This window comes from Malaclemys terrapin, chromosome 13, assembly GCF_027887155.1.
Source record: "Malaclemys terrapin pileata isolate rMalTer1 chromosome 13, rMalTer1.hap1, whole genome shotgun sequence".
Taxonomy (NCBI): domain Eukaryota; kingdom Metazoa; phylum Chordata; order Testudines; family Emydidae; genus Malaclemys; species Malaclemys terrapin.
This window is the reverse complement of record NC_071517.1, coordinates 15,411,968-15,438,754: the sequence shown is the minus strand read 5'-3', so window position 1 is coordinate 15,438,754 and position 26,787 is coordinate 15,411,968. Positions and strand designations below refer to the sequence as shown.

The window sequence follows — 26,787 nt, the reverse complement described above, 5'->3', positions numbered from 1 at the left end:
GTCTCTTTCCCTCCACGGGAACGCTGCAGGTGCAGCACTGCGCTTTGGAAAGGGATGAGGCAGGGTAGGAGCTCTGGGCCTGAGCGAGTCTTGGGGAGTGGCTAACTCTGGCCTCCTGGGGTAATAAGAAGCATCTGTGCCTGAATCCCTCCTTCTCCTGAGAACATGTTCTTACCTGAGGAGGGTACTGGGCCTGGCCTACGCGCCCACAATCTCACAGTGTGTCTCTTTCCCTTTCACTGCAGCCAGTGGCTGGCTTACAGCAAGCTCTACCAGACCTTAGAGTTCAACTGCAGCTGTTTGCTCCACCAGATCACCAGCATCGAGTACCAGTGGATCCAGGAAAGGCTGCGACCTGAGCAGGTATGAGCGGACACCACAGCCAAGCTTGGGGCAGAGATCCGGGGAGTGGGGGCAGCCTCCGATAAGCCACGACAGCCGAGGGACCCTTTTCATGTCATCTCTCTCAGCTCCTTGTTGGATGGTTGAGAAATGCCGCAAATTGGTTCTGCTGGGGTGGGAGCCCCCTGCAGAAGGAGTTCATGGCGCATGCCAGCTAGGTGAAAAACCTGACGATGGGCTAAGGAGCCACTGCCGACGCCTCATAATACAGACCGTCTTTAAGATCGTGTCGTAATCTAGAAATCAGATTGAGGTGGTTCTGGGTTGCTCTTCCCTTTGGCTTCTGTGAGTAGCTTCAGCACCTTCCTAGAAGGATGGCGTTCCTACGCCGTTTCCTTTGCAGGGAACAGATCATGCTAAAAAAACCTGCTTTAAATGCAAAACTCACCTCAGCCTTAACTAGGGAGCCTCTACCAATGCCTCAAGCATCTAGACAGTTTTTAAGATCCTAAAGCAGTCTAGAAATCCGTTAAAGGTGATTCAGTTTTGCTTTTCCCCCTCACTTCCGAGAGGCTGCTGGGAGTAATTTCAGTGCCTCCCTGGCGTTCCTTAGTGCTTCCCTTTGCAGTGGGGCAGATAATTTTTAAAATGGTTTTGGAGACAGATGCATGTTGCAAAATCCAGAAATAGCCCCCCTCAGCAGTGAGGCCGTCTTGGCTGGGGACAGGCGTTGTCCACCTGAGGTGCTGTGACCATCACAACGTCGCTGTCGCTGCTGATGCATCTTCCATTTCTTCTTCCCAGAAAGCAGAACTGGCCGAATCTTTCCAGTCCTTGCTGGCCTATGGAATCTCTCTCCTCCAGAAGTACCGCAGTGTCTTCCCGCTCTCTTCCCCAACGTCCACGCACAGGTTACAGTCGTTGCTCAGGTCAGCCAGCTGCAATGCTTCATAAACAGAATCATGTCAATCAGAGAAGAAACAACCCCCCCTCCCGCATCGTCCTGGGGCTAGTGTGGCATTGTTCCCTATGCTACATTATCCAGTCTACCTTTTGACACCCCATGTACTGGAGCTTCTATTGCTTCCCCCGAGGAGACTGTTCTACAGGAAAACCTCTCTCCCACTTCCATTCCCAGCTCCCTTCGTTGTCTCCTCTCCTCTGCCTTTCCCTGGCGGGTCTATCCCCTAAGGAAGTAGACAGACATCCAGGGATCTCCCCCATTGTAAACCGGCATCTTGTCATTTCTTCCTGTGATGCCTAGAGAGTATTCCCTCCTGGGTGTGCATTGACTGGGTTAAACAGAGGCCTTTATGCTATGGGATAACATTTTTCTCTGGAGTTTATGTAACCCCCCGGTCAATTCCTGTTACAGGTCCCCTCTGCGGGGGAGAGATGAGTCTGTTATAGCCCCCCTAAGGAGGTTTGATTCTTTAGTGCAACCTGTAGCAGCTCATGCTTTTCGTTCTATAGGTCCCCAGTTCATCCCCTGGTGTGTTGGCCATGAAGGCAGCTGTCACACTGTGATGGCTTTTGTTCGTTTTAACTCCAAACCATCCCCTTTAACCTCTCCTGCCCCAAGGTATTTCTCACCTCGTGGGAGGTGAATTTGGGCTCTGGGCCATAAGTTCTGCCAAGCTCAGAGCCCTGATGAAGAAGTCTTAGCATTCGGTCCTCTCCCAGGCTGCCAGCATAGGAACATGTCTGTCCCTCTGTCTGTGACCTGGCAGCTAACTTACAGGGAGCCTCTCACTGAAGGATGCTCTATAGAGGAAAGCGTGCGTGGGGAGATGTTGCTGTCGCTGGTGGCAAAGCTCTCATTTCGGAAGCTCTTTGGGTTATGGGTCATGGCTTAGCAATGATTCTCACTTCACAGGGTCCTGGTCCAGATGTGTAAAATGAAAGCCTTCCAAGAACTTTGTACTCTGACCCCTAACCTTCAGCAGATGGTGATGGAGGCTCTCAAGGTACAGTACCATCTCCTCCCCCAACCCATAGGACAGTGGTTCTCAACCCATGGTCCGCGGGCTGCTTGCAGCCCAATCAGCACACAGCTATGGCCTATGTGACATCCTCGGGAACATACAGGTAGTACATATATTGTGTGGATGTGGTCCACATAATACATAGAGAGCTGCATATGCGGTCCACACTGGTAAATAGGTTGAGAACCACTGCCATAGTGGTTCCTCTGACTTCCTCCTGGAGCCGCCAGCATTGTCCTTTCCCCTATGCCAATGTGCAAAGGCCTTGAGTCCTGACCCTGATTCCAGCAGAGGGGGCGGGAGGTAGCATTTCCAAAGCTTGTCCGCACTGCGCCTTTGACTGCCCAGTGGGACCCCTCTAGAGAAGTGCAAGGCGCTCCTTTCCCTGCAGTACAGAGCCTGGAGCCTGGATGGTGAGCTCTGAGTCCCGCTCCCCATTGTGCTGTGTGTCTCTGGGCTGCCAGCCTGACCTGCGTTCCATCCACAACAATGAAGGCGTTGTGCTGTTGTGTCTCTGCTGTGCCAGGGTGAATGGGATGGCTGGGTTGTCTCTGCAGCTCCTGCTTCTCTCCCCTCATTCTTTGTCCCGTTCTCTTGCAGTCAGGAACCACTGAGTGGTTTTATATGCAGAAGCAGCACCTGAAGCCAATGGTGAAGGTCAGATCCCCCTTTCATTCATACACCAGTTTGCTGGGCTGGGCTGAGGGGCCGTTCGGGTAGGAAGAGGGAGGTGACGCTTTCTCAGGCCACAATTTTCAGAAGTGGCCAGTGATTTTTGGATGCCCAAAAGATACCCTGAGCCCAGTTTTCAGAGATGCTGAGCAACTGCAGCTGGAGTAGAAGACTGTCCCCATAAGAAGAAACGACCAGTTGCCATTCACCTCCGGTCCCCTCCCTTCCTGTGTGTCAGTCTGAGCAGGCCACTCCTGATAGCTTGGCACGTCTCCCATTATAACACGGAATGGAGCAGCCACCCAAAGAATGTCCCTCCTTCACTTGGCAGCATGGCCTTGTGGTTAAGGCACTGTACTAGCATGGTAAAGATCTGGGTTCAATGCCCAGCCCTGCCACATATTTACTGTGTGATCCGGGGGAAGTTACTTCACCACTCTCTGTGCATCAGTTCCCCAGTGGGGTAATGATATATCCCTACCTCTGTGAGGCATGGAGAAGGTAAATCTGTGAGCTGCTCGGATACAACAATGGTGAGGGCTGTCACTAGATACATTGATTCATCACAAAATCACTTGGCACCAAAACCAAGGGGTGACTTTCCATCCTTCCCTTTGCAGACCATGGAGGAGAATGGGAAAGCACTGGTCAGGCTTCTCGTGGAGGTGAATGGGGATCTTGAACGATGCTACAAAACCTGGAACAAATTCTTCACCAAGTAGGTAGATGGTTCCCCCATTCCTCTCAGCATCTGCCCCATGCTCTCTCAGCAGCTTTGCTTAGGGCACTGAAGGCGACAGCTCCAAACCACATTTCCCAGCTGCAAAAGAACATTGTAAATATAAACAGATTGTGACACCAAGTATGAGACTGGAAAGCCCCGGGAAATGTTCCCTCATGATTTGTTTTGTACTACAGTTGCCTGTTGTTTAGGGAGCAGAGGTTAACTACAAATCTCCTCGCTTTCCAGCATTACTGGCTCTGCCGGCTGGAGTCTTTCAGATTTGTTTTAGTTTTGTAGCTTTTTGTCACTCTAGTTCATGTCCAAGGGCTCGGGTGGGAGAGGGTTAATTGCACTGGCTTTGACAGGTTGGTCAGTGAGTTATATCCGGCAGATTCCTGACCTCCTGTTTCTCCCCTGCAGCACTGTGAAGGTGGATCTCTTCTCCATTGCCTACCTGGAGCTACAGAAGCTGGTGAGCATGTGTTCCAGGCTCTCCAGTCAGAACAGCAGAGAATAAAGCAATGCCGAGGCACTTAGCCAGCTGTCAGAGGAAGGGAAGAATCTGAGGTGCCCCCCTGCACTCCATGTGCTCCCCAAGGGCTCATGGGAAGTGATCACTAGTGGTGGAGAAACCTTTGTATTCCAAACCCTGGATATGGGACCGTGGGCATCCTTGGATTGGGAGGGAGGGACTAATCCTGTCCCCAGCCCCAGAGGCCTGGACACTGGGACTAGCCAGGAGTTTAAGAAAGGCAGGTGTAGGCAGTGCAGCCTAGTGGCTAAAGCAAAGGAGTAGCGACTCCTGGCTTTGCAACTGAGTCAGTTGCAAGTCTGTAAATTGACCAAGTCGCTGAAATTCTCTGGGCCCATAAAATGGGGATAAACAGGTTTGGGCTGTATTATCTGACACACACCCCCCCCCCCCCGAGCCCTCAAACAGCTTATACATCAGACAAGAGGAAAGTGTGTTGTATCAGCTAATTGGGATGGCACATTTCCTTTCCCTGATCCCATTGCAGGGCAAGCACTCCTAGATCCCTTCTTATTAACCCTCCTACCCTCAATGCCTTCCCTGCGGTTCCCTTTCCCTGCAGGTGTCATGTCACGTCAAAGAAGAGCTGAGTGAGATTGACAGCAGCATGTCCCAACTCACAGCAGAGAGCCTTTTCCAGCTCTACATAAGCCTGCAGGAGCTTTATCGGATGAAGAGCTTCCTGTGCAAGAGGTACTGACCACCTGAGCCAGCCTCAGCTCAGAGTCCAGTCACGCAGAGCGAGATAAACATTAGCAGCACCAGGGAAATGGAAGGGGTTGGGACCACCTCAGCGGCTGACTTTCTGCTGGACCAATTGGAGTAGATTTGAGTGGAATCAGAAGGTTCGCTGGTCCAGCCACCTGTTGCTTTAGATTAGTGCAGTGACGACATAAACAAATGCAAGACCATGTGGGGGTTTTAATGTAACCTGCACCTGCCACGCTTCAGGCATGACGCTGAACAGGCCTTCAGAGAGCTAGAGCTCCAGATATAGACAAGTGGGGTTCTGGGAGGCAGAGGCAGCTACATACATGGCTCAGATAATACTTTAGGCTGCTCTTCTGCCAGCCTACAGATCTCTGTCCTGTGTTGTCAGGTGGGCAGCTGTGCAGTATGTGCTGTGAACGCTGCCTTCTCAGGTATTTTTCGGGTCTTAGTGGAAGCGGAACGGGTAGCCTCCTGTCTTGGTTCCGCTGCAGCACAGAAACCAGTCGTGTGTCTGTATTCCCAGGGATGGCCCCCTTGCTCTGACTGACTTCCACCAGTGGTTTAAGGAAGCCATCCCCAAGTGGCTCCAGAAGACCTACATGATAGCGCTGGAGAGGACCCAGAGAGCGATCCAGGTGGACCAGGTAACAGTGAGATTGCCACAGAGGGAGAAACTCTCCCCAGTCTTTCTGAGGCTCTCCAGCTTTTGTCATGGTCTGACCCATCTCATAGACTCATAGACTTTAAGGTCAGAAGGGACCATTATGATCATCTAGTCTGACCTCCCGCATGATGCAGGCCACAAAAGTTGACCCAACCCCTTTCCCTTGACTCTGTTGTTGAAGTCCCCAAATTCTGTGATTTAAAGACTTCAAGTCGCAGAGAACCTTCCAGCTAGCGACCCCCGCCCCATGCTGCAGAGGAAGGCCCATTCTTTCTCCCCAGGACTCCCCCCTGGCTACTATGTGAAATCCTAAGGCTCAGCAGGCTTTGGGACCCCTACAATATCAGTCTCCTGCACCCCGACAATCCCCTCCCCCTGCTGAAAGCCATTGTGGCAGGCAAGCCCTCATGAGGGGCACCGGGGTGACAGATGGAACCTGCCTTTCCTCTAACAGCTGATCCTTCATATCCCAGAGCCCTTGCTCTCTACGCTCTCCGAAGCCCTGTCCCCTCACAGCATCACGTCCTTGCTGACCCTGTTGTATTCTCGTGGCTCCGTGGTAGCCTGTGTGAAGCGTGTTGATAAGCCTCTGCTTCATTCCTTGTCACAAGCCGCAATTGGCTCCCTTTGTTGGCAGTCTCAGCGGAGAGGCCAAGGATGGAATGAACCTTGAAGAGGAGAGACCCAGTCTCCTTTAGTCTGGTCCTGCCAGGGCGGGTGAGGCCTGATGGGTGGCAGGACAATGTGGGGGAAGCCAGCGCCACCTCTGCCCGTGCTGCACCTACCTTACGGGCAAAGAGCTTCACAGTCCAGGTGTCCCCCCTGTGCTGCCTTCCCTCACTGAAATCAACGGAGAGACCCATGTGACCCGGACTGGATAGATGCCCTAGCGAGAGAAAGCACCATTAACTCCTCTGCCACGGCATGCTGATGCTCTGGCCAAGAGAAAACTGCCAGGTCCCAGACCAGTGACCTGGGGGGAGCAGAGTAGGGGAAGGGTCAGGAGGAAGGTGAATAAGGGGCCACTTTGCAATAAGAGTTGGCTTTGGAACTAGTTTGTTGGTTTATTTGCAAGTTTCTCGGTAAAATATTTTTTTCTGTTGCCACCCACCCAGCTGATGCCCCTGGGGGAGCTGACTAAACACAGCACGTCCACTGTTGACCTGTCCACGTGCTATGCTCAGATTGTTAAAACCTGGCAGCAGCTGGACTGGCCGGACCCAGAAGAAGCCTTCATGATCATGGTGAAGTTTGTTGAGGTGTGTATAGTCGGACAGTCTAGCCGGATCAGTAATAGCAAGTTGTAACTATGCTAAGAAGAGGTGATCAAATGTCATGCTTCAGAACATCAGCCGCAGGGGGTCAGGAAGGAATTCCTCTTCTACCCCTATACACATCGGCCAAGTGGTTTGGGTTTTTTAATCCCTTTCTCTGAAGCATCAGATATAGGTCAATTTCAGAGACAGGGCTTCAGAGGGAATGGCCCATTGGCATGATCTGGGGTGGTAAAGCCGACATCTGCCCCCAGTGCAAACCTGTGCAGTGTTCTGTCCACTGTGCGTTACCCAAGCTCACTGCCTCTTGCCCTATCCCCTAGGACATGTGTAAAATCGCTCTGACATACTGCAAGCTGATCAAGACCCGGGCAGAGGAGCTGTCGTCAAAGCAGCGGGATGAGGGGGATGCAGCCAACAGGGTGAGTGTCAGTGCCAGCCACTGCTGGAAATTTAGGGAGATGAGAGGGATTGGGAGGTTGTCCAGGGAGCCTCTAAAGAGCGCATGTGGGGCGGGGGCGGGGGGTGGTCTGTGACCAGAGCGCGGTCATGGGGGTAATAATATCCCAGCCTTCGTTCCCTATAGTCCTATTTGAGGAGTGCATTGGCAGGCGAGTGGCCCAAGTTCTGAAGGGAGTGAATTGGAACTGGGGGGTTCTGTGCAAGTCCTGGGACATTTTGGGATGGAAACGCTCATTGATCTCTCGGTGGGGGAACCAGGGAATAAGGATTGCTCAGTGGTTTGTGCTAGCCTGGGATTCAGGAGACCTGGTTCAATCCCCTGCTCTGCCATGAATTTACTGGGTGACCTTGGGCAAATCACTTAGCCTTTCTGTGCCTCAATTCCCCATCTGTACCATGGGATAACAGCACTGCCCTGCCTCACAGATGTGCTATGAGGATACATACATTAAAGATTGTGGGGGGCTCAGATACCACAGTAATAGGGGCCAGATAAGTACCTACAAGAGCTGGATGGCTCCTGTGTTCACTGCCCTGCTCCCAGGATCCATTGGGACCATAATCCCACTCACCAGCTTTCACCTGCCTGCAATGTCTCCTACGCTGGCCCAACCTTCAGCATGCATTTCCCCAGCGTGTCTATGATTGCACTCGGTGTCTCATAACCACGGCCAGCTGGGGCTAATTTATACTATATGGAGATATACCTATCTCCTAGAACTGGAAGGGATCCTGAAAGGTCATCGAGTCCAGCCCCCTGCCTTCACTAGCAGGACCAAGTACTGATTTTGCCCCAGATCCCTAAGTGGCCCCCTCAGGGATTGAACTCACAACCCTGGGTTTAGCAGGCCAATGCTCAAATCTTGGTGGGGGAGAAGGGGATGGGACTGAGCTGCAGAGCTTGCCTGTTGCACATTTAGTTACAGCCTCGTCCAATCAGAATGTAAAGAAATAAATGTCCAGCTATGGTCGTGCATGGGAACTGGGTGTCATCCCTGCCCTCTGATTAGCTCAGACAATTCATCATAGTGTGATCTTAAAGTACAGGTCTGGAAGACAGGTATCTGGGGTCTGGATCTGCCACTGGCTTGGGCAGGAGCCTAATAGTTCTCTGCCTCACTTTCCCCAGTTGTCTGTGTTTGTACCAGACTGCTCATTGATGTCCCCTGGGTGCAGGGTGCCTTTCGCGATGGGCCTATGGGGGTGAGGATGGGACTGGACCAGGGGGAGCGGGCTGCGGGCAGCGAGGGTAGTGCGTGTTCACTGACGTGAGGCTTTTCCTCTTTCCTCCCACCCCAGCTCTGCATCGTGGTGAACAACGTGGAGCAGCTGCGGCTGCTGATCTTGAAGCTGCCGGCGCAGCTGGACTGGGGGCTCCTGGAGCAGCGAATGGAGGGCATCATTGAGCCGGAGCAGATCCAGCACACCCTGCATAACCAGCTGCAGGGCACCATCACCTGTCTCGACCACGAGATCAGAGACGTGGTGCAGAACCTGGCAAAAAAGGTAACCCCCTGCCTGGGCTCAAGGTGAAGACTCAGTCAAATAGGGTCCGATCCAAAGCCTCTTGAAGCCAATAGAAATATACTCATGGACTCCATTAGCTGTTGGGTCTGGCCAATAGAGACGCCAATAGTATGGAGCTAAGTCTTGCCTCTCTCCCTGGGACTGCCCTGCTGTCAGAAGGGACCCAGTCCAGTGACGTGTGGGAGGCAGCAGGGCACAGCCCGCCACTCCCAGCTGCTGGGCTGGGTGGCGGCCTCGTTCGGGAGGGAGATCAGGGACTCCGGAGCCAGAGGCAGATGCGGCTGGGTGATGAAGGGGTTGAGCTCTAAGGAGCTGGCATGGCAGGTTCTCCATCAGAAACCTCGGGCATGCGGGGGGCAAAGCCAGAGTTCTAAGTGTGTGTTTCTTTGGCAGCTGGATGCCGGGATCTCCAGGCACATCCAGAAGCTGGCGGCCTCCAGTGACTCTAAGGATCCAGAAGATGTAGGTGCCAACTCCTGAGATGTGCTGCCTGTGGGAGATAATCCCCCCAGGGACAGCCTGGCTCTGCCCAGTGCCCTGCGTGTGCCGGTAGCCTGCGCCGTGAGGGATGGCCTAGGAATACCCACTCCTGCCTCAGCGTGGGGTGGATGGGTTGACTCTATGCTTACGTGTCCACCTCGGTGCCCGGCTGCTACGCCGAGGGGCGCCATAAAAACCTACAATAATAATTGGCACGGGCAGTTTACAGGGCGGAGTCCCCCTCCCTCCCACCCTGGCAAAGCTGCACCCTAGTTGGGAAGTGCTGCTAGAGGTTTGCATGCCCGACGGTGCCTCATCCCGCCCTGCTCGGGGCCAGCCTGGCTCCTGGGGGAAGCGAGAGGCACACGCTGTTTGCTGCACGGCTCCGAACTGTACCGTCTCTTTGGTAGACTCCTTGCCAGGCTCCCCGGCACAGGCAGTACCAGGAACTGGCCTGTGTCTAGATCTAGGGCCTGTCCCCGCCCTTCATCACATACCAAGTGCAAGAGGCCCATCAGGGCCCTCCTCTGCTGTACTCACAGCACCCCCTGCTGGCTCCTGGCTGTAACTCTCCAGCTCCTCCCCACTTAGGCTGTGCCAGCCCTGTTACCCGCCCTATGTCTTTGAGAGATCATAGGGGTGCACACACACACAAACACACATGTGCGTACACACACACACACACACACACACACATACCCTGCATTGGTCAAAGTGCAGCTTGGGAGCCAAGAGGGGTAGGCCGGGAGTTCAGTGGGATGGGATCATGGGGGAGGAGTCGGGGGTTGGTGCTGTGATTGGTGGGTTAGGTGTATGTGGTGGGGGGAAGCCAGGTAGGTCTATGGCTGTCACCAATCCAGTTATACGCTCTAGGTAGCACAGAGAGAATCCAGGCACGGGGAGTGGGGGGGAGTTACCACAGCCAGAGCCCCCTGTCAATGTCTGCTACTTCCTGGCAGACCCAGCCCAAAGGCGCACAAGCTGTCTCCAAAATAAGAGCCACACATGCAACTCCAAGCCTCCCTGGAGCAGCCCCAGCTCCACTGCAGGGTCAGGTGTAGGGTTACCATATTTTGTGCCTCCAAATGGAGGACACTCCACGGGGCCCACGGGGCCCCGGCCCAGCCCCGCCCACGCCCCAACTCTGCCCCCTCCCCAAAGTCTCCGCCCCCTCCCCTGCTTCCCGCGAACATTTAATTCGCGGGAAGCCTGAAGCAGGTAAGGGTGGGTGTGGGGGGAGGAGGCGCGGCCCAGGCTGGCCCCCGGCGGCTCCAGCCTGGGTCGGCTCGGGCCCTGGGGTGCCGGCCCCAGCCCCCGGCCGACCACCCCCGGCCCGCCCAGCACTGCCGGCCCCCGGCGGCCCGGCGCACCCCCCCGGCGGCTCAGCCCAGCGCACCCCGCGGCCCCGCAACCCCGGACCGGCTCCCGGCCCGGCCCCCCGGCTCCCGGCCCCGCGGCCCAGCGCACCCCCCGGCGGCCCGGCCCCCGGCCCGGCACCGCGCGCCCGGCCCGGCTCCCGGCCCGGCACCATGTCCCCGGCCCCGCACCGGCCCCGGCCAAAGAGGCCAAGCCCTCCCTCCCTCCCGATTTTCCCGGACATGCCCGGCTTTTGGGGATTTCCCCCCGGACGGGGATTTGAGCCCCCAAAAGCCGGACATGTCCGGGAAAATCCGGACGTATGGTAACCCTAGTCAGGTGGGCACAACAGAGTAGGAGGCAGGTGCTGGGTGGCACAGCTGAGCTCTCAGGCTGGGAAACGGCAGAGGGGCCCAAAGAGCTTGGGAGCTGCTTGGCAAAGAAGTTCCAGATGGAGGCAGGGCCTGAGAAACTCCTTCCCCATTGAGTTTCCTGACTCTCCTCTCCACAGTCCATCATTCCCCTAATGAAGTTCCTGGAGTCGGAGCTGCAGTACATGAACCAGCATCTGGTCCAAGAGAACTTTAACTGGTGAGCTGCGGTGTTGGGACCACAAGAGTCAGCCGTGGGCTGGATGTGGGCGGGGGGGAGTGTTGGATCAGCACCATTAGCCTAGAGTCTATTGCTGTGGACCGGACCAATGGGTTCACTGCAGTCGTGGCTCTTTGCACACAGCAGCTCCCTGCAGGGTGCTTTCTCCGCTGCTATCATGTCTCTCTCCTCCAGGAACTATGCTACCTTATATAGAGCCTTCTATCCCTAAAGATCTCAAAGCACTCTGCAGACCACATATATGGAGATCCTTCCCCCACTGCTGAAATGCAACCACATCTGGGGTGGAATGCGGCAGCCTTTCTAGCCCAGAATCACTGCACACAACAGGCTTTTTGAGGGGGATTTCAGGCAAAGGGAATATACTAACCACAATGTCCCAGCCAGCTTACCACACGGGAAACACCCCTGCAGTTGTGAAGAATACCATGGGATCTTTGATCACCACAGAGCTCCGGGCCTTTGTTTTAAGTCTATACCCCCAGGATGCCGTCTCCAGCACCATGGTGCTTTCCACCACTGTACTGGGCTGTCAGCTCAACATTGAGCCGAGGGATAGAGTGCTACCTCCTCACTTACTGTCACTTCCCACCTGCCATGCTAACCTGAGAGACATTTATGGGGAGCTGTCATAACTTCGTGGCTAGCATTGGATATAAACTGGCTGTCAACAAGTTTAGGCTCAAAATTAGACGAAGGTTTCTAACCATCGGAGAAGTGAAGTTCTGGAACAGCCTTCCCAGGGGAGCAGTGGGGGCAAAAAATGAACTGGTTTCAAGATGGAGCTTTAGAAGTTTATGGTGGGGATGGTATGATGAGACTGCCCACAATGGCATGTGCTGATCTGCAACTGCTAGTAGCAAATATCCCTAATGGCTGGTGATGGGACCCTAGATGGGGAGGGCTCTGAATTACTACAGAGAATTCTTTCCGAGGTGTTTGGCTGATGGGTCTTGCCCACGTGCTCAGGGTCTAACTGATCAGCATATTTGGGGTCGGGAAAGAATTTTCCCCCGGGTCAGATTGGCTGAGACCCTGGGGGGGTTTCACCTTCCTCTGCAGCATGGGACATGGGTCACTTGCAGGTTTAAACTAGTTTAAACAGTGGATTTTCTGTAACTTGACATCTTTAACCATGATTTGAGGACTTAGTAACTCATCCAGAGGTTAGGGGTCTATCACAGGAGTGGGTGAGTGAGCTTCTGTGGCCTGCAATGTGCAGGAGGTCAGACTAGATGATCATGATGGTCCCTTCTGACCTGAAAGTGTATGAGCTGAGGCCATCACCCCAGTTTGCAGTGTATGGGCTATTACTGCAATAGATAGTTCTATTCTACTGCAGTGGAACCAGCCTGTGCTCCGCTTGCAATAGAAGTATGTCCCAATACACACACTGACACTTTTCACTTCCCCTCCTCCTTTCCTGGCCTGGGTTTCTCTTCACTTATGTCTTAGCTAAGACCAACAGCTTCATGTCTCCACTGAGGCATTAGGGTTTTCCAGCCCAGGGACTGATAGTATCTGCTGTGCTGCACTGGCCTTTTTAGAACTCGCTGTGTGCTGCAATCTGCCTTTCCCCACTCACTACAGCCTCCTGGAGCTGCTCTGGAACCACGTCCTGAATGAACTGACAGCTGCAGCCAACCAGCAGCAAAATTCCTCCAGGTACTACAAGAGGCTGAAGTTCGCCTTGCAGGTAGGTAGCACCTGGCAGCAGAGCATGGGGCAGAGGCCTGGCTTCAGGGGTCTCCATACAGCAAATAACTGTTCACTCCTCTCTGGTTCCCACAGAGCCTGGAGTTCTCCTTTCACGCTGAGGGCTGCGGGCTGCCAACGGACGCCCTGCACATGCCGGCATTCATGGTAAGAAGCTCCTGCACCTGTCACAGCTGGCTCTAGCAGAGTGATCTCCCAGCCAAGGAGTCCCGATAGGAGGGAGCCTGCATGCACACAAAGCTGCTGGAGTCCTAAGCTTTCATTGCACGCCTAGTAAATCGCTAGCCCTTTCCCTTGCAGGGACAGAGCTCAGAATACGCCCCTCTCATCAGGGAGATATCTTAAAGGAGTGGTGGGAACTGAAGGCCATTGCGGAGAAGCTAAATGAATTCTTTGCATCAGTCTTTGCTGCAGAGGATGTTAGGGAGATCCCCCACACCTGAGCCATTCCTGTTAGGTCTGAGGAACTGTCCCAGACAGGTGTCAATAGAAGAACAAATTAATCAGTAATAAGTCACCAGGGCAGGATGGTATTATCCCAAGAGTTCTGAAGGAACTCAAATATGAAATTGCAGAACTACTAACTGGGATATGTAACCTATTGCTTAAATCAGCCTCTGTACCAGATGACTGGAGGGTAGCTAATGTAATGACAATTTTTTTAAAAAGACCCTAGAGGCGATCCTGGCAGTTACAGCCCAGTAAGCCTAACTTCAGTATCAGGCAAATTGGTTGAAACTACAGTAAAGAACAGAATTATCAGACACGCATAGATAAACGCAATACATTGGGGAAGAGTCAACATGGCTTTTTGTAAAGGGAAATCACGCCTCACCAATCTATTAGAATTCTTTGAGGGGATCAACGAACATGTGGACAGGGTGATCCAGTGGGTACAGTATACCTGGACTTTCAGAAAGCTTTTGACAAGGTCCCTCACCAAAGGCTCTTAAGCAAAATTGGGAGTCATGGAATAAGAGGGAAGATGCTCTCCTGGATCAGTAACTTGATAAAAGATAGGAAACAAATGGTAGGAATAAATGGTCAGTTTTCACTGTGGATGGAGGTAAATAGCAGAGTCCCCCAAGTTGCTGTACTGGGACCACTGCTTTTCAACATATTCATAAATGATCTGGAAAAGGGGATAACCAATAAGGTGGCAAAGTTTGTAGATGATATAAAATTACTCAAGCTAGTTAAGTCTAAAGCTGACTGCGAAGAGTTAAAAAGGGACCTCACAAAACTGGGTCACAGGGCAAAAAAATGGCAGATGAAATTCAATGTTGATAAATGCAAAGTAATGCACATTGGAAAATAACTTCATCCCAACTATACATACAAAATGTTGGGGTCTAAATTAGCTGTTACCACTCAAGAAGGGTCTTGGAGTCATCGTGGCTAGGTCTTTTAAAAACATCTTCTCAGTGGGCAGCGGCAGTCAAAAAAGCTAACAAAATGTTAGGAACCATTAGGAAAGGGATAGATAATAAGAGAGAAAATATCAGAATGCCAATATAAATGCATGGTACACTCACACCTTGAATACTGCATGCAGTTCTGGTCTCCCCATCTCAAAAAGATGCATTAGAATTGGAAAAAGTATAGAGAAGAGCAACAAAAATGATTAGGAGTATGGAACAACTTCCATGTGAGGAGAGATTAAATATTGGGACTGTTCAGCTTAGATAAGAGACAACTAAAGTGGGATATGTTTGAGGTCTATACAATCATGACTGGTGTGGAGAAAGTGAATAAGGAAGTGTTATTTACCCTTCACATAACACAAAAACCAGGGGTCACCCTATGATATCAGTATGCAGCAGGTTTAAAACAAACAAAAGGAAGTACCTCTTACACAATGCACAGTCGCCCTATGGAACTTGCCGGGAAGGCTGTGATGAGGTTCAAAAAAGAATTAGATAAGTTCATGGAGGGTAGGTCCATCAATGGCTATTAGCCAAGATGGTCAAGGATGCAACCCCACGCTCTGGGTGTCCCTAAAGCTCCAACTGCCAGAAGTGGGATTGGATGACCGTGGATGCATCACTCGACTGTTTGTTCTGTTCATTCCCTTTGAAGTGCCTGGCACAGGCCACTGTTGGAAGACAGGATACTGGGCTAGATGGAACATTGGTCTGACCCAGTATGGCCATTCTCATGTTAGAATAGTATCAGGGGGTAGCCGTGTTAGTCTGAATCTGTAAAAAGCAACAGAGGGTCCAGTGGCACCTTTAAGACTAACAGAAGTATTGGGAGCATAAGCTTTCGTGGGTAAGAACCTCACTTCTTCAGATGCTCATGTTAGAATGTTTCCACTGAAATGTTCCCAAGGTGGCAGTGGTGGGGCAAGCGCCAATGAGCCTGCTAAGGCTCCCAGGGGCTGTCTGCTCCTGCAGAGGTTGGCACGGTCATGGGAAGAGAATGCCCCTTGATCCCTTCCCGGCCTAAACTTCCTGGTGGCTTCTCACTGCTGCTGCTCTCCCTCTCGGGGACTTCGGGGTTCGAGTTCAGGTCTGAGAGTGCGGATGTGAGTGCTGATCTCTGCTGGCATGTGTGTATGTGCTGGCCTGAGTGTCTGACTGGATGTGTTTCTCCTCTCACCCCCCCCCCCCCCCCCCCGTTCTCTCAGGATTTGAAGGAAGGGCTGAAGCTCCGCTCCACCACGAGCAGAAAACTCATCCAGAAATACTTCAGCGAGAGAATCCGAGAGCAGGTGAGAGCATGCTGAGCCTGGCCTGGCCCTTCCCAATAAAGCCCCATTACCTTGCCCACCCCCATTGGGTTGTCCCCTCACTTCACTCCTCCATAGTCACAGGTAGGAAAGTGGTCATTGTAGGGTTAACTGGGCTACCTAGTGAATTATGGGATGGAGCCATGCATCACACCCACCCACCCACTTCCTTTTTAGTCAGTGGGAATCCTCCCCCCACCCCCAGTTGTGATTCAGTTAAATAAAGCAGCAGGTTACCAGCCTGCAGTCCTGTGATTGTGAGTAAACTTATTTTGTTGCATTGAACGGTCCCTTTACAAAACACGCCCCTTCTGTTTGTATTTCCTTGTATATGCTGGGCCTGACCATGTTATTCTCCTGTTACACTGCAATAAAACACCTGTGGCTGGCCCGTCTCAGCTGACTCGGGCTCACGGGCCCAGGCTGTGGGGCTATAAAACTGCAGTATAGACAAGCAAGTGGAACCAGGACTCTTGGACCCTCCTTTGTTGGCCAGCATGTGTGTTTTATTCCTGTCCTCTGCTCCCACAGTGCAGGATGGCAGGATCCACTGGGGATGGAGAAAGTGCTACTTTGCCATCCTGAGGGAGAGGGTGGGGTGACGGGGAAGGACAGGTGATTGGGAGTTTAGCAGATGAGACGGGAGAGGAGAGTCGCTCCCATGTCCACCTTTCACGTACCTAACCCCAGTACAGACATGTCGGGATCTCTTTCTCGTGGTGATGCCGGCTCTGGGTGCTGTACCCCGATAATGCACCCCTATGCTCACCCCTTGGCAGCACCAGTGATTCACGTAACCGGCGAACTCTTGTTTCTGTTCTGCTCCTCGCGTCCCAGCTGGAGATCCACTCCGAGAAGTACGGTGCAGTGACCATTAAAGCTCTTTACCGCCCCTCGGAACAAAAGCTCCGCGTTGAAGTGCTCAACGCTGTCAACCTCATCCCGCTGGACTCGAACGGTGAGAGCCCGTGGGCCGCGGAAACAGTCAGCACCAAGGTGCCGCTTGTGTCCTGCGCAGCATCAGAGCTGGTGCATGCAGCCGGTGGCTCCAGGGTATGGGAAAGCACTGTCTGCGCAATGACGAAAGCATTGGCACATGGCCTAGAGGGGTCCCTTTGCGGTCAGCTGTGCACAGCGCTGAGTTGTGAGCCCGATACCCCAGGGAAGTTAGTCTGGTCATGACCCGTGAAATCCCCTGTTATCTGCAACATATGCCCGGAGCTCAGCACAGAGCCCAGCAGATTAAGCAGAGGGTCTGGCTCACTTCATAGAACCGATCCCTGTTTGTCTCCACTCCAGGTAACGTGTGGGGTGCACACACAGCAGGGGGGGTGGCATCAGACTAGCATACTCCAGAGCCACGTGCACACATCCCCTCTTACCTGGTCTGGATAATCTGGGGTGATCTCTAGGGAACAGACTGTAATTCATGCAGCCGTCCAGGAGAGGTCACTACTACTTCACCTGACCGCAGTGGCAGCCCCGTTAGCTGATAATCCCACATAGCCAGGTTTAGCCCATTGATTGGAAGAATCCAGAAGCCGTGGGGACATGTGCCCCCAGCGGGGTTCGTGGAGGGGAAACTGACCTTCAGACCGGAAACTCTTGTGCTGCAGAAGCCCCAGAGAACCAATCCCGCACTCTGCCCCCTTGTTGTAGCCCCCGAGCGCCCTTGGAGGTTAGATCCATGGTGTGGGAGGGAGGGAGGGCACAAAGCTGCTATTGCGTGGCTTTGCCACGCCAGTGCAGAAGAAACAATCCCAGCAGCGCGCACAGCACTGCTCCTTGGGAGCGAGGGGATCCCCTGGCAGCCTTGTGCTCTCTCTCAGTCTCTCCTCCGCCCCCCTAGGCTCCAGCGACCCCTTTGTCCAGCTGACCCTGGAGCCGCGACACGAGTTCCCCGAGGTGGTGGCGCGCAATACCCAGTGCTGGAAGAACGAGCTCCACCCGTTGTTCGACGAGGCCTTTGAATTGTATGTATGAGCAGCCATCCTGGCTGCGTCCCATCGCCTGCTCCCCAGTGGCCAGACCTTCCCTTCCCAACAGGGTCTGCTTGCTTCTCTGCTCACCGGGGGGGCAGATCCTGCACTGGGGCCTTCTGGGAAGAGAGCCGCATGCGCTCCAGATGTGCTTAGTGCAGTCACAGTTCAGGAGGGCTAAAACTCAGGCTTGTGTGTGCAAAGCCCCACTGGGTAGGGCGAGCCCAGCCTGGCCTGGAGCAGAGCGCTGGGCCTTCCCTGGCAGCTGAAATGAAACATACACACAGTGCTTTTCTGTCTCTTGGTGGGGCCAGGCCAACATCTGCTAATGTGGAATGCTGGGGCTGCCTGCCTGAGCGGCTCCACGCCCTTGGCTGCCTGCTGAGAGGGGGTCGGGGAGACAGGGGGCACTAAACCAAATCAGCACGAAAATTAGAGGGGTGAGGTTCGGGAGGGCACATTGAACCAAATGGGAAATACCCAGTGCTGTGAGTACTGGAGCAGAGCCGATACTGAGCATGGGGTTCATTTGTTCTCTCCTGATTACCGGCCAGCCCCTGCTTATTCACAGGTGGGTTTATAAAGCACAGGACCCCGGGTTCTCCAGCCATAGGCAAGTCACTCACGCTGAAGCTGTGACCGGCAGCAAGGCCCTACCTGCTCGCTATAACTACTCCAATTGGAAGCCCTTGGGGGCAGGGATGTCTGGGTTTGTAGCGCACCGAGCGCACTGGTCCTCTGGCACTATAAATAATTCCTGTTTGGCTTCCTCTGCCCTGATGCTAAGGGCAATCAAGTTTGGCCCCTTCACTGCCAGCTGGATTTTGCTTCAGTAGCCCCAGGGCACCATAGTATCTGGGCTCCACAGGGTCTGAGCCCCTTGCTTGGACCCGGCTGAGTCTCTGCCTGTTGCTCCTGGCGGGTGGGCTGCCCTGTGCCTGAGAAGGCCTGTGCCTGTCTCTCTTCTCTGCAGTCTGGTCCCTCCCGAGAAATGCCAGCAGGCCGGCGCCTGCCTGCTGCTCACAGTGTTCGACTATGACAAGGTGGGAGCCAACGACCTGGAAGGAGAAGCCTTTTTCCCCCTCTGCAATGTGCCAGGACTGACCGGAGACGAGGAAGCGGCTGACCCAGCCCGGGTGTCCCAGACCCGGTTACCGCTGATGCACCCCAAACCCACTGGTAGCCTTGTCTTTGTCTCCAGATGCTCCCCTGCCCTGCCCTCCCCTCCCTGAAGCTGCTTCCCTCGCTGTGCCATCTTGGGCCAGTGACTTAACCTCTCTGTGCTTGGCGTCCCCAGCTGTGCCACCAGACAATCCAGTCGCGAGCCCTTCTCCTGTGGCAGGGTGCTCACCTCGGATCTATGCTAGTGCCCTGTTATACTGAGCCTTGGGGCATGGACCCAGCTCTGTGCCGGCCTGTGGGGAGGGACTTAGACATGTCTCTGCTTTCTGATAGTGGGGGCCCATTGCAGATGGGGCATGCAGGGGTCCACCCCTGAGCACACCATAGTCTGTGCTCTAGTGTCACTTTAGGGCAGCTGTAGCTCTCGGCTCGGCCCCGAACTCTGCTACAGCTGAAGCTGTAGCCCCCTCAGCCATGTGCTTTGCTGTCGCTTGGAATCAGCCGTGGGGGCTGAATGTGGGTTTCCTAGGATGGATGCTTCCCTGGAAAGGGGAAGAAGAAGGGCTGGAAAGGGGAAGAAGAAGTCTCTCTGCTCCCCTCCTTTCTAACCCCTGCCTCTCTCGCCTCACCGCAGGGGACCCACTCCTGAAGCTGCTGGAGTCCAGAAAAGGGGACAAGGAGGCACAGGCCTTTGTGAAGCTGCGCAAGCAGCGGGCGAAGCAGTCCAAGGAGAGTGCGTGATGACAGCCGGGCAGGAACCGGGCCAGAGGGGAGCAGGCCTCAGCCCCAGTAGCAGGGTCCAAACCACCACGCCAGTTGCACAGAACTCCATCCAATCCCAGCTCCCTTGGCAGCAAAGAGGCTCCCGCCGAGGAGGACCCTGGGGGGTGAAGCTAGGCTGCGGCAGTCTCTGGTCCCAGCTGTTTGTGGAATTGACCTGGCTTCAGGCCGAGGATGGGGGGAGCCCTGTGCTGCTTCCCATCACAACCCAGCATCAGCAACCTTGGCTAGTCGGCAGCAGCTTGTCAGGTGCTAACTAGCAGGGTGTGCGATGTGCCCCGGCTGCGTTCCCCGCAGGCCATGCTGTACTCTGCTCTCCAGGTGGTGCAGGAGGGGAAAATGGGGAGAGGCCAAAAAAAGCTGCAACCAATGCCATTGGGGAGTTGCTGTCTAAGCCGCACGGAGCGTGCAAGACTTCACTAGTGCTGGAGGGAGCAGAGCTGAAAGGATGGGAAGGGGAGAGCTGCTGTCAAGGGTAAGCGCAGGACTGTGTCCTCGTGCAGCTACTGTGGGAGCCACAGTGGGGAAATCACTAGCGCTCCTGCTGCAGAACAGCGCCCCCTTGAATTCATCAAACCCAGACCCCGGCTCTGGGCAAGGGCTGGGCCCTCGGCTTGGGGCCAGGGCCTGGGAGGTCTGTGGTCTGCTCAGCTGCTGCAGGCAGGTGCAGAGGCGGCGCCCTTTGCCTCAAAGGGACCGTGCCCAGGCCTACTTCTCTCCCATGTTTTAGTTACTGTTACAAATAACTAAACTTCTCATAGGGGAAATACTGGGGGGTGGGAGGGTGGGGAGGGGGAAGTGTTCATCTCGTTGGATAGCTTCCCCTCTCTGCTACAAGGAAAAGTAGGTACCACACTCAGCTTTTCAATCGCTGGCCCCGGGGCAGCTGCTGCTTTTGCCCCTTCTGCAGCGCTTTACGCAGGGTCCTTTGCCGCAGCAACACTTTAACGTCGGCTGCGTATGGACCAGTACTGGTGGCCACTTTTTACCGGTTCACCATACCGGCCCGTACCAGCCCACTTTCACCCCTACCTTCACCCGGTGATGGCAGGCGACTGGGTCAACGCCAGAGCGACCGAGAGGTGGGAGGAGTCGTCGTAATGGCCCAGATTCACGGAGCCTCTGCTCCCCTTTCGTCCCGTGAGGCTCGCACTACCTGGCAGGGTGTGGTGCTACACGTGCTCACTGTTGTCACTCCAGACATGGCCCACGCGTAAGTCCCTGCATCAGCGTGGCTTTGGGCTGCTCCATTCTGTACTCACTAGGGAAGTGGGGCACTCCAGCTAAGCCTACTTTAAGGTTCTCACAAATAAGCTATTCTTATTTAAAACAAAGCTACAGCCCTTTAACAGCTAACCCCCCGCTGTACAGTAATTGATGCAAGGACTGTAAGGGAATAAGTTTGTGATTGCAGGTCAATGGTTCAACAAAAGTAAAAGCAATAAAGAGGAAACAGCCTCCAGTTAACCTGTGGAACTCTCTGCTGCTGGGGGGGACAAAATTATATACACAAGTATGTGATGCATAAGCAGAGCAGGGATGGGTGCTAAAATGACTAGCCAGGTCAAGGGTGGGAGAAACGGAGAATTTCCATTCCCTGGGCTAGGCCGACATTTTGATGTTTCCTTGTGTCCCGAATCAAAGTGCTCACAACAGTTCTGACAAATTCTATTTAGGAACTATCAACCCAACCATCCAGAAACCTACCTCAGCACCCCACCCCTATGGACATGTTTTATTTCTATATGGTCCAAGCACTTCATTGTTGTGGTGTAATTTTGACTTTTACATTTATTTAAAACAAACTCTAACCTAGTTCAGAACAGACAAGTCAAAATACTGCCACAGGGTTTTGTTAACTTTTCCGCAAACATTGACCTGCCTGCTGGGTTCCTGCCAAACGGTTCCATTGTGTGCCACGGGCATGTTTGGCGGGAGGCACATTTTCAAGCAGCACCAGTGATCGGGGGCGGGGCCCAGGCGGTTCTTTCCCCCACAGCTGCCACACCGCAGCGAGGCCTGTTTGGTTACAGGCCTGAGAGACCTAAGCCCAAACTCATCCAACACCCCACTGGCTTCGGAGATGGAGGCTGCCACTGCCCTGCGCTCGCTTCCAGAGGCTGGGGGACAGGAGCTGCAGCACAGAGCCAGTGATCTGCCTTCCCTGCTCCAGGCAGCCATGAGCACACCCTGCAAGTCCCGAGGCTGAGCAGCTCGTGTCCTGGGGGGGGGGGGGGGGGGCCGCGTGGCTGTGATGAGGAGGTGGGAGCTGTAATAGCAGCTCCCTGAGCCTGACCCTACGCAGGGCAGGCTATTGCTGTTCCACCAGTGTGCCCCCTGCCCCACTTGTGCCAGTCCCGCTCTGCCCCCTGTAGGCAGCTCTGTACTGGGCGGGGGAGCCCACACTCTGGGCAGCAGATCTGAGTCCTTAACCCACTCCTGTAGGTCAGGCGAAACGCAGCAGCAGCCAGCTCCCTGCCCCTACACCACCACGGCGCGATGCCCCAGGCCTCGGTCAGGGTCAGCCTGCCACAAACGCACAGCTTGAGGTGCTTCCCACCTGCATCAGTGCAACTATTGTCCCAGGGGGGGGCAAGGGCAGAATCAGGCTTCCTGTGATGTAGAAGTGCTGCATGGAACAGGTAGAACCCATATGGGGGGGGGAAAGAGGCATGCTAAAATACACAGCTTGGGATGGGGGGGGTGGGCAACAGCAAATTCCCTGTACAGGCCTCTCAGCACCTGCCTCTCCCCCAATCCTGGGCAGAAGCCTATGAGCCTATTGCATCAGGGCCTATGTAGGTGCCCTGAAATACAGGTACAGCCCAGCAGTGGGAGCAGATTACTTAGGCCTCTGCTCTGGTGCAGACTTGTTGTGTCTAGGGTAACAGACACCCCCAGTTTGGCCTGCTGCCCTCCCCCCCGCCACAATGCGCCCCCATGAACCCTGGGGTTTAACCAGCCAGTGCTGCCACAAAAGCTGAAAACCACTTTCCTTGCTCCTGCCAGGAATCTGCTCCCCGTCAGTAAAGTGCCAGGTGTGTGTGTGTGGGGGTGTGTGTGTGTGTCAGCCCCAGCTGCCAATGCAGCGCCTGGGGAGGGGGGGAGGAGCCAACACGGGGCACTGCTTGAGGCCCCTGGGCAGAGCCCTGCCTGTCTCTAACAGGTGGTGCAGTACAAAGCACTGAGTGGTGCTCAGCCTACCCCGGAGCTGGCTGACGGGCACAAGCTCAGCCCTGTAATTAGTCTCCTGTGGTGGCGCTCCTGGGCAGGGCTGCCAGGGGGCCGGTTTTTGACCAGCCTGTCCGGTACAGAAGGGACGTCCGGGTCCCTGCAGTAACGGGCCTCTGCCACCGGGGGGGGGGGGGGGGGGGGGGGGGGACTAGCTGCTGCTCCGCCCCCCCCCCCCCACTTACTGGGGCGCGGGGAGCAGAGGGAGGCGGGCACTGTAACTTGTGTGATTGCCCCCCCCCCCCTCCCCAACTGTGCCCTGATTTTCCCGGCCCGTCACTCTGGGGACACACACACATCCAGTCCCTCGCTCCAGGGACGGGCACCCACTTCCCCGCTGTGCCCCGATTACCCCACCCCGACCCTCGCGCCAGGGCTGGGCCCGACCCTCCCCACCCCGCTGTACCCCGAGTTCTCCAGTCCGGCCCCTCGCGCCCCGCCCCATCCCCTGCTGTGCCCCAATTTCCCTCACCCCGCCCGGCCCCTCGCTCCAGGGCCCGACCCTCCCCACCCCGCTGCACCCCGAGTCCCCGGCCCCGCGCTCTGGGGAACCCCCCCCCTCCCCCGCTGTGCACTAATTTCCGCCCCCCCCCCCCCTCCCCCGGGCCTGACCCTACCCGCCCTCCCTGTGCCCCACTCCGCTGTGCCCCGCCTCTCCCACCCCAGCCCCTCACTCCGGGGACTGCCCCCCTCCCCCCCGCTGTGTCCCAATTGGGCAGCCGCTGCATCAGCGCCTTCCAGCCTGGCTCTGCAGGTGAGTCCCGGAGGCTGGTGGAGCAGGGGTGGGCGGGGAGGGGGTGGAGGCAGGACGGGATAGGTGGGGCGAGGGCCTCAAATGACGAAATGGGGGCGGGGTCTTGGGGGCGGGGCTGGGGTGTTTGGTTGTCAGGGATTCAAGTTGGCAGCCCTACTTGTGGGCGTGACCTGCCTTACAAGCAGCCCTTGCCTCTTGGGGATTCCCTCCCTCGCTGCTTTGGACGCTGCGGCTTGTGTTGTGGCGGAGGGGAGGCCGCGCCAGTGGCTGCCCGTAGGAGAAGCGCCCGGAGGCGTCCATTCAGCAGGTCACTATAGCTGATGGCACAAGCTGTGTCTTTTCTGCTGCTCAGGACCCAAGGGCCGCTCATGGCACACGCGGTGCAGTCGCCTTTGCTCCAGCCAAGGCATTCGGCTCCATGCAGGGTGAGCCCCACAGGGCAACACACCGTTTGGTACCAGGTCCAGGCAGCTCCCCGCCCTTGGCACGAGCAAAGGTCACTCGCCGACTCTTTTGCACTGACACCTCCTGTAAGGGGTTCACCAGCCAGCCACGGCGTGACCGTGCCTGACAGCGCCCTCGTCACAGCATCGCTCAGGGCTGGGGCCAGATGTCAGCGGGCGGCTACGGCCGCTTAATGACTTAATCCAGCCCATGCCAACGGTTCCTGTTGGAAACCTGACAGTGAGCCAAGGCTGCTGAGGTGCAGAACCAAATGTTTGGTGGCTGAGAGGTGGCAAAACCTTAGCTACTTATTACCATTTAAAAATAACGTTGCCCTTGGAGCTACTCCAGGCCAGGAAAGAGGTGAACCCACCACAGAGCTACAGCAGAGGCCATGCAGTGTTATTTTTAGTCCTCTAACTCTCGCTAGGAGCATGGCTTTGGCAGGGATTTTGCCACGTTGACTCAGAAGGCTTGGGGGAAAATGTTGGGAACTGGGACGACACAGGAGATTGGTCTCCCACTCTAAGTGGAAATGGTGACGGGTGTCTCTTGGCCTTCCTGTTACTCAGGCTTGTTACCAACCCCTGCAAACGGTTCACCTAGTAACAGCCCCCATGCCAGCGTAGGTGATGAACACAAGGTGTAATTAAACAATGTTATTAATGATTGCTGTGGCGCAGCCATGGTGGACAAGGGAGCAGTTGGCCACATAGTGACTGGATGCCTCTTAGACAGATTAGCTACTGAACTGACCACCAGTGACTGATACTAGTGTCAGCAGAGCAGCAGAGAGCGCGGAGACATCCTGGCTGCCTTTTCAGGGTGCCGTACGGGTCTTGTGAGTGAAGCTCTCTAGGATCTTTCGTGAGCAATGTGGGCTATTGGAATAGAGGCCAGACCTTCCCAAGGTGACAGACAATTTTGGATGCAAATTAGAGGCATCTTAAACAGCCTGGGGCTTCCTGAACATTTCAGCCTTCTTAGGGTGTCTCAAGTTGGGCACCAAAAACCACGAGTGACTTTGGCAAATCTTGACCAGCCCCTCTCATTACAGCAGCCGTGAAATCCAGATCCAGGGCAGCACCCGTGCTCAGGGTGTGCTGTGCCGGCACCCAAGCTAAGTGGCCTGCTGGTGAGCTAATGTTAAGTCTTTGACTTGAGGTGCCCTGAAGGGAACTCAGGCACTGGGCTCAGGCCGTTTGTCCTGGGGTGCTTTCTTGCACGGCTCCAGCAGGATAAAGTTCAATGCACAAGAGGCATTTGAATAAGAAAGAAGGTAGAGTCTATGGGAAAGCTGCACGAGACACTCCAGCCCCTAGTGCACTGGGGGGGGCAGGGGAACAGAGAGGCTACATGGGCCCACTCCAACCCCTGACACACCATGGTGGGGATGAGAATCCTGCATGAGCCCCTCCAGCCCCACACAGAGCCAGGATAGATGCTGCAGGGTCCCCAGCTAGTTCCTAACACACACAAGGCCTGATCCAAAGGCCAGTGACATCTGGTTTAAAAATGCATTTTCCAAAGATCTTCATTCGCTCTCTGTGACAGCTGCCACCTTCCACGCCACCAATGTACCCTTATAGTGCCTTTCATTCAAGGATCTCACCATGCTTTTAATGCTACTTCACACAGAAAGTCAGTGGCAAATTTGGGAACAGATCCAAGGTCCCACTCCCAGGGTCCTGCTCTAACACTGCCTTTGATACTTTTACTGATTATATCATGGGACCGCTTCTTCACCCGCGCTACGTCTCATTAGGGTTACCAGACAGCAAGTGTGAAAAATCGGGACAGGGAGTGGGGGGTAATAGGAGCCTATCTAAGACAAAGTCCCAAATATTGGGACTGTTCCTATAAAATCGGGACATCTGGTCACCCTATGTCTCATTTCTCTTGAAGAAGGAGTTTGAGACCTGATCTCTCAGCCAATCCCATAAATCTGGCTAGTTTGGAGGCACCTGCCAAGAGTCTCATGTGGCTCAGTCATTCCACTGATGGGACTGTCTCCGCCCTGTTACATGTTATCGTATAGATACATCTTGATTGTAAACTCTTTGGGGGAGGAACGTGAGCTACAGAGCTGTCTGGGAGGTGCCCAGCCTTTCTTAGTGCTGTATCCCAATGAGCTGGGTCTGTAATTGGCTTCATTTCAGGAACTCTTTCGCTCCCAAGAGCAGGGCCAAGGCGCACGGAAAGTTCACCCCACTGCCCGGATGCACTGTGCGCACATACACACACAAGCTGCTTGGGTTTTTTTTATTAGCAAAAAAATAAAAATTTATTGTCCTCTAGAAAATCCATCCTGCCCTTGGAAACTGTGACACAGATTGCATTTCTTCCAGCCCCACATGCAAATTCACTCTGCCTAGAAAAAGAGTCTAAACCAGGTTTCCGACAGCCAAAACACGTATTTACAGAATACGAGAAAGAACGACAGCTGAAATCACAGTCTATACATGGAATCAACAACACATTGTACACACCACGGATTACCATTCTGCCACCGTCTACACAGACTGAGGGACGCTCCTTCCCAATGCTCCTTCTCCGGGAAGTCCAAGAGAGAGATTGGTCAAGAACTGCCACCAGATCTACTGTAGCGTGTATTGTTTAACGCATTTATTTTGTTTTAACATCGGAAGCTACAGAGTGGGGAAGCCCCATAGATATCTTTGATCCACAG

General features: G+C 54.6%; 1 protein-coding gene across 4 annotated transcripts in view; it reads left to right on the top strand.

The window, feature by feature from the left end:
- Positions 1-20,444, top strand: part of UNC13D (unc-13 homolog D) — a 49,650-nt gene extending 29,206 nt beyond the window's left edge. For all 4 annotated transcript variants that reach the window (XM_054047486.1, XM_054047485.1, XM_054047484.1 and 1 more), the window contains 20 exons: positions 246-363; positions 1,147-1,271; positions 2,219-2,309; positions 2,928-2,984; positions 3,620-3,717; positions 4,144-4,195; positions 4,818-4,948; positions 5,490-5,610; positions 6,746-6,889; positions 7,228-7,326; positions 8,666-8,872; positions 9,287-9,355; positions 11,241-11,320; positions 12,932-13,037; positions 13,133-13,204; positions 15,687-15,770; positions 16,626-16,746; positions 17,638-17,761; positions 18,741-18,946; positions 19,524-20,444. In XM_054047486.1, the coding sequence (XP_053903461.1) occupies positions 246-363; positions 1,147-1,271; positions 2,219-2,309; positions 2,928-2,984; positions 3,620-3,717; positions 4,144-4,195; positions 4,818-4,948; positions 5,490-5,610; positions 6,746-6,889; positions 7,228-7,326; positions 8,666-8,872; positions 9,287-9,355; positions 11,241-11,320; positions 12,932-13,037; positions 13,133-13,204; positions 15,687-15,770; positions 16,626-16,746; positions 17,638-17,761; positions 18,741-18,946; positions 19,524-19,630 (2,212 nt within the window). In that variant the 3' untranslated portion in view covers positions 19,631-20,444. The remainder of the gene's footprint in view (positions 1-245; positions 364-1,146; positions 1,272-2,218; positions 2,310-2,927; positions 2,985-3,619; positions 3,718-4,143; positions 4,196-4,817; positions 4,949-5,489; positions 5,611-6,745; positions 6,890-7,227; positions 7,327-8,665; positions 8,873-9,286; positions 9,356-11,240; positions 11,321-12,931; positions 13,038-13,132; positions 13,205-15,686; positions 15,771-16,625; positions 16,747-17,637; positions 17,762-18,740; positions 18,947-19,523) is intronic.
- Positions 20,445-26,787: the final 6,343 nt, after the last annotated feature.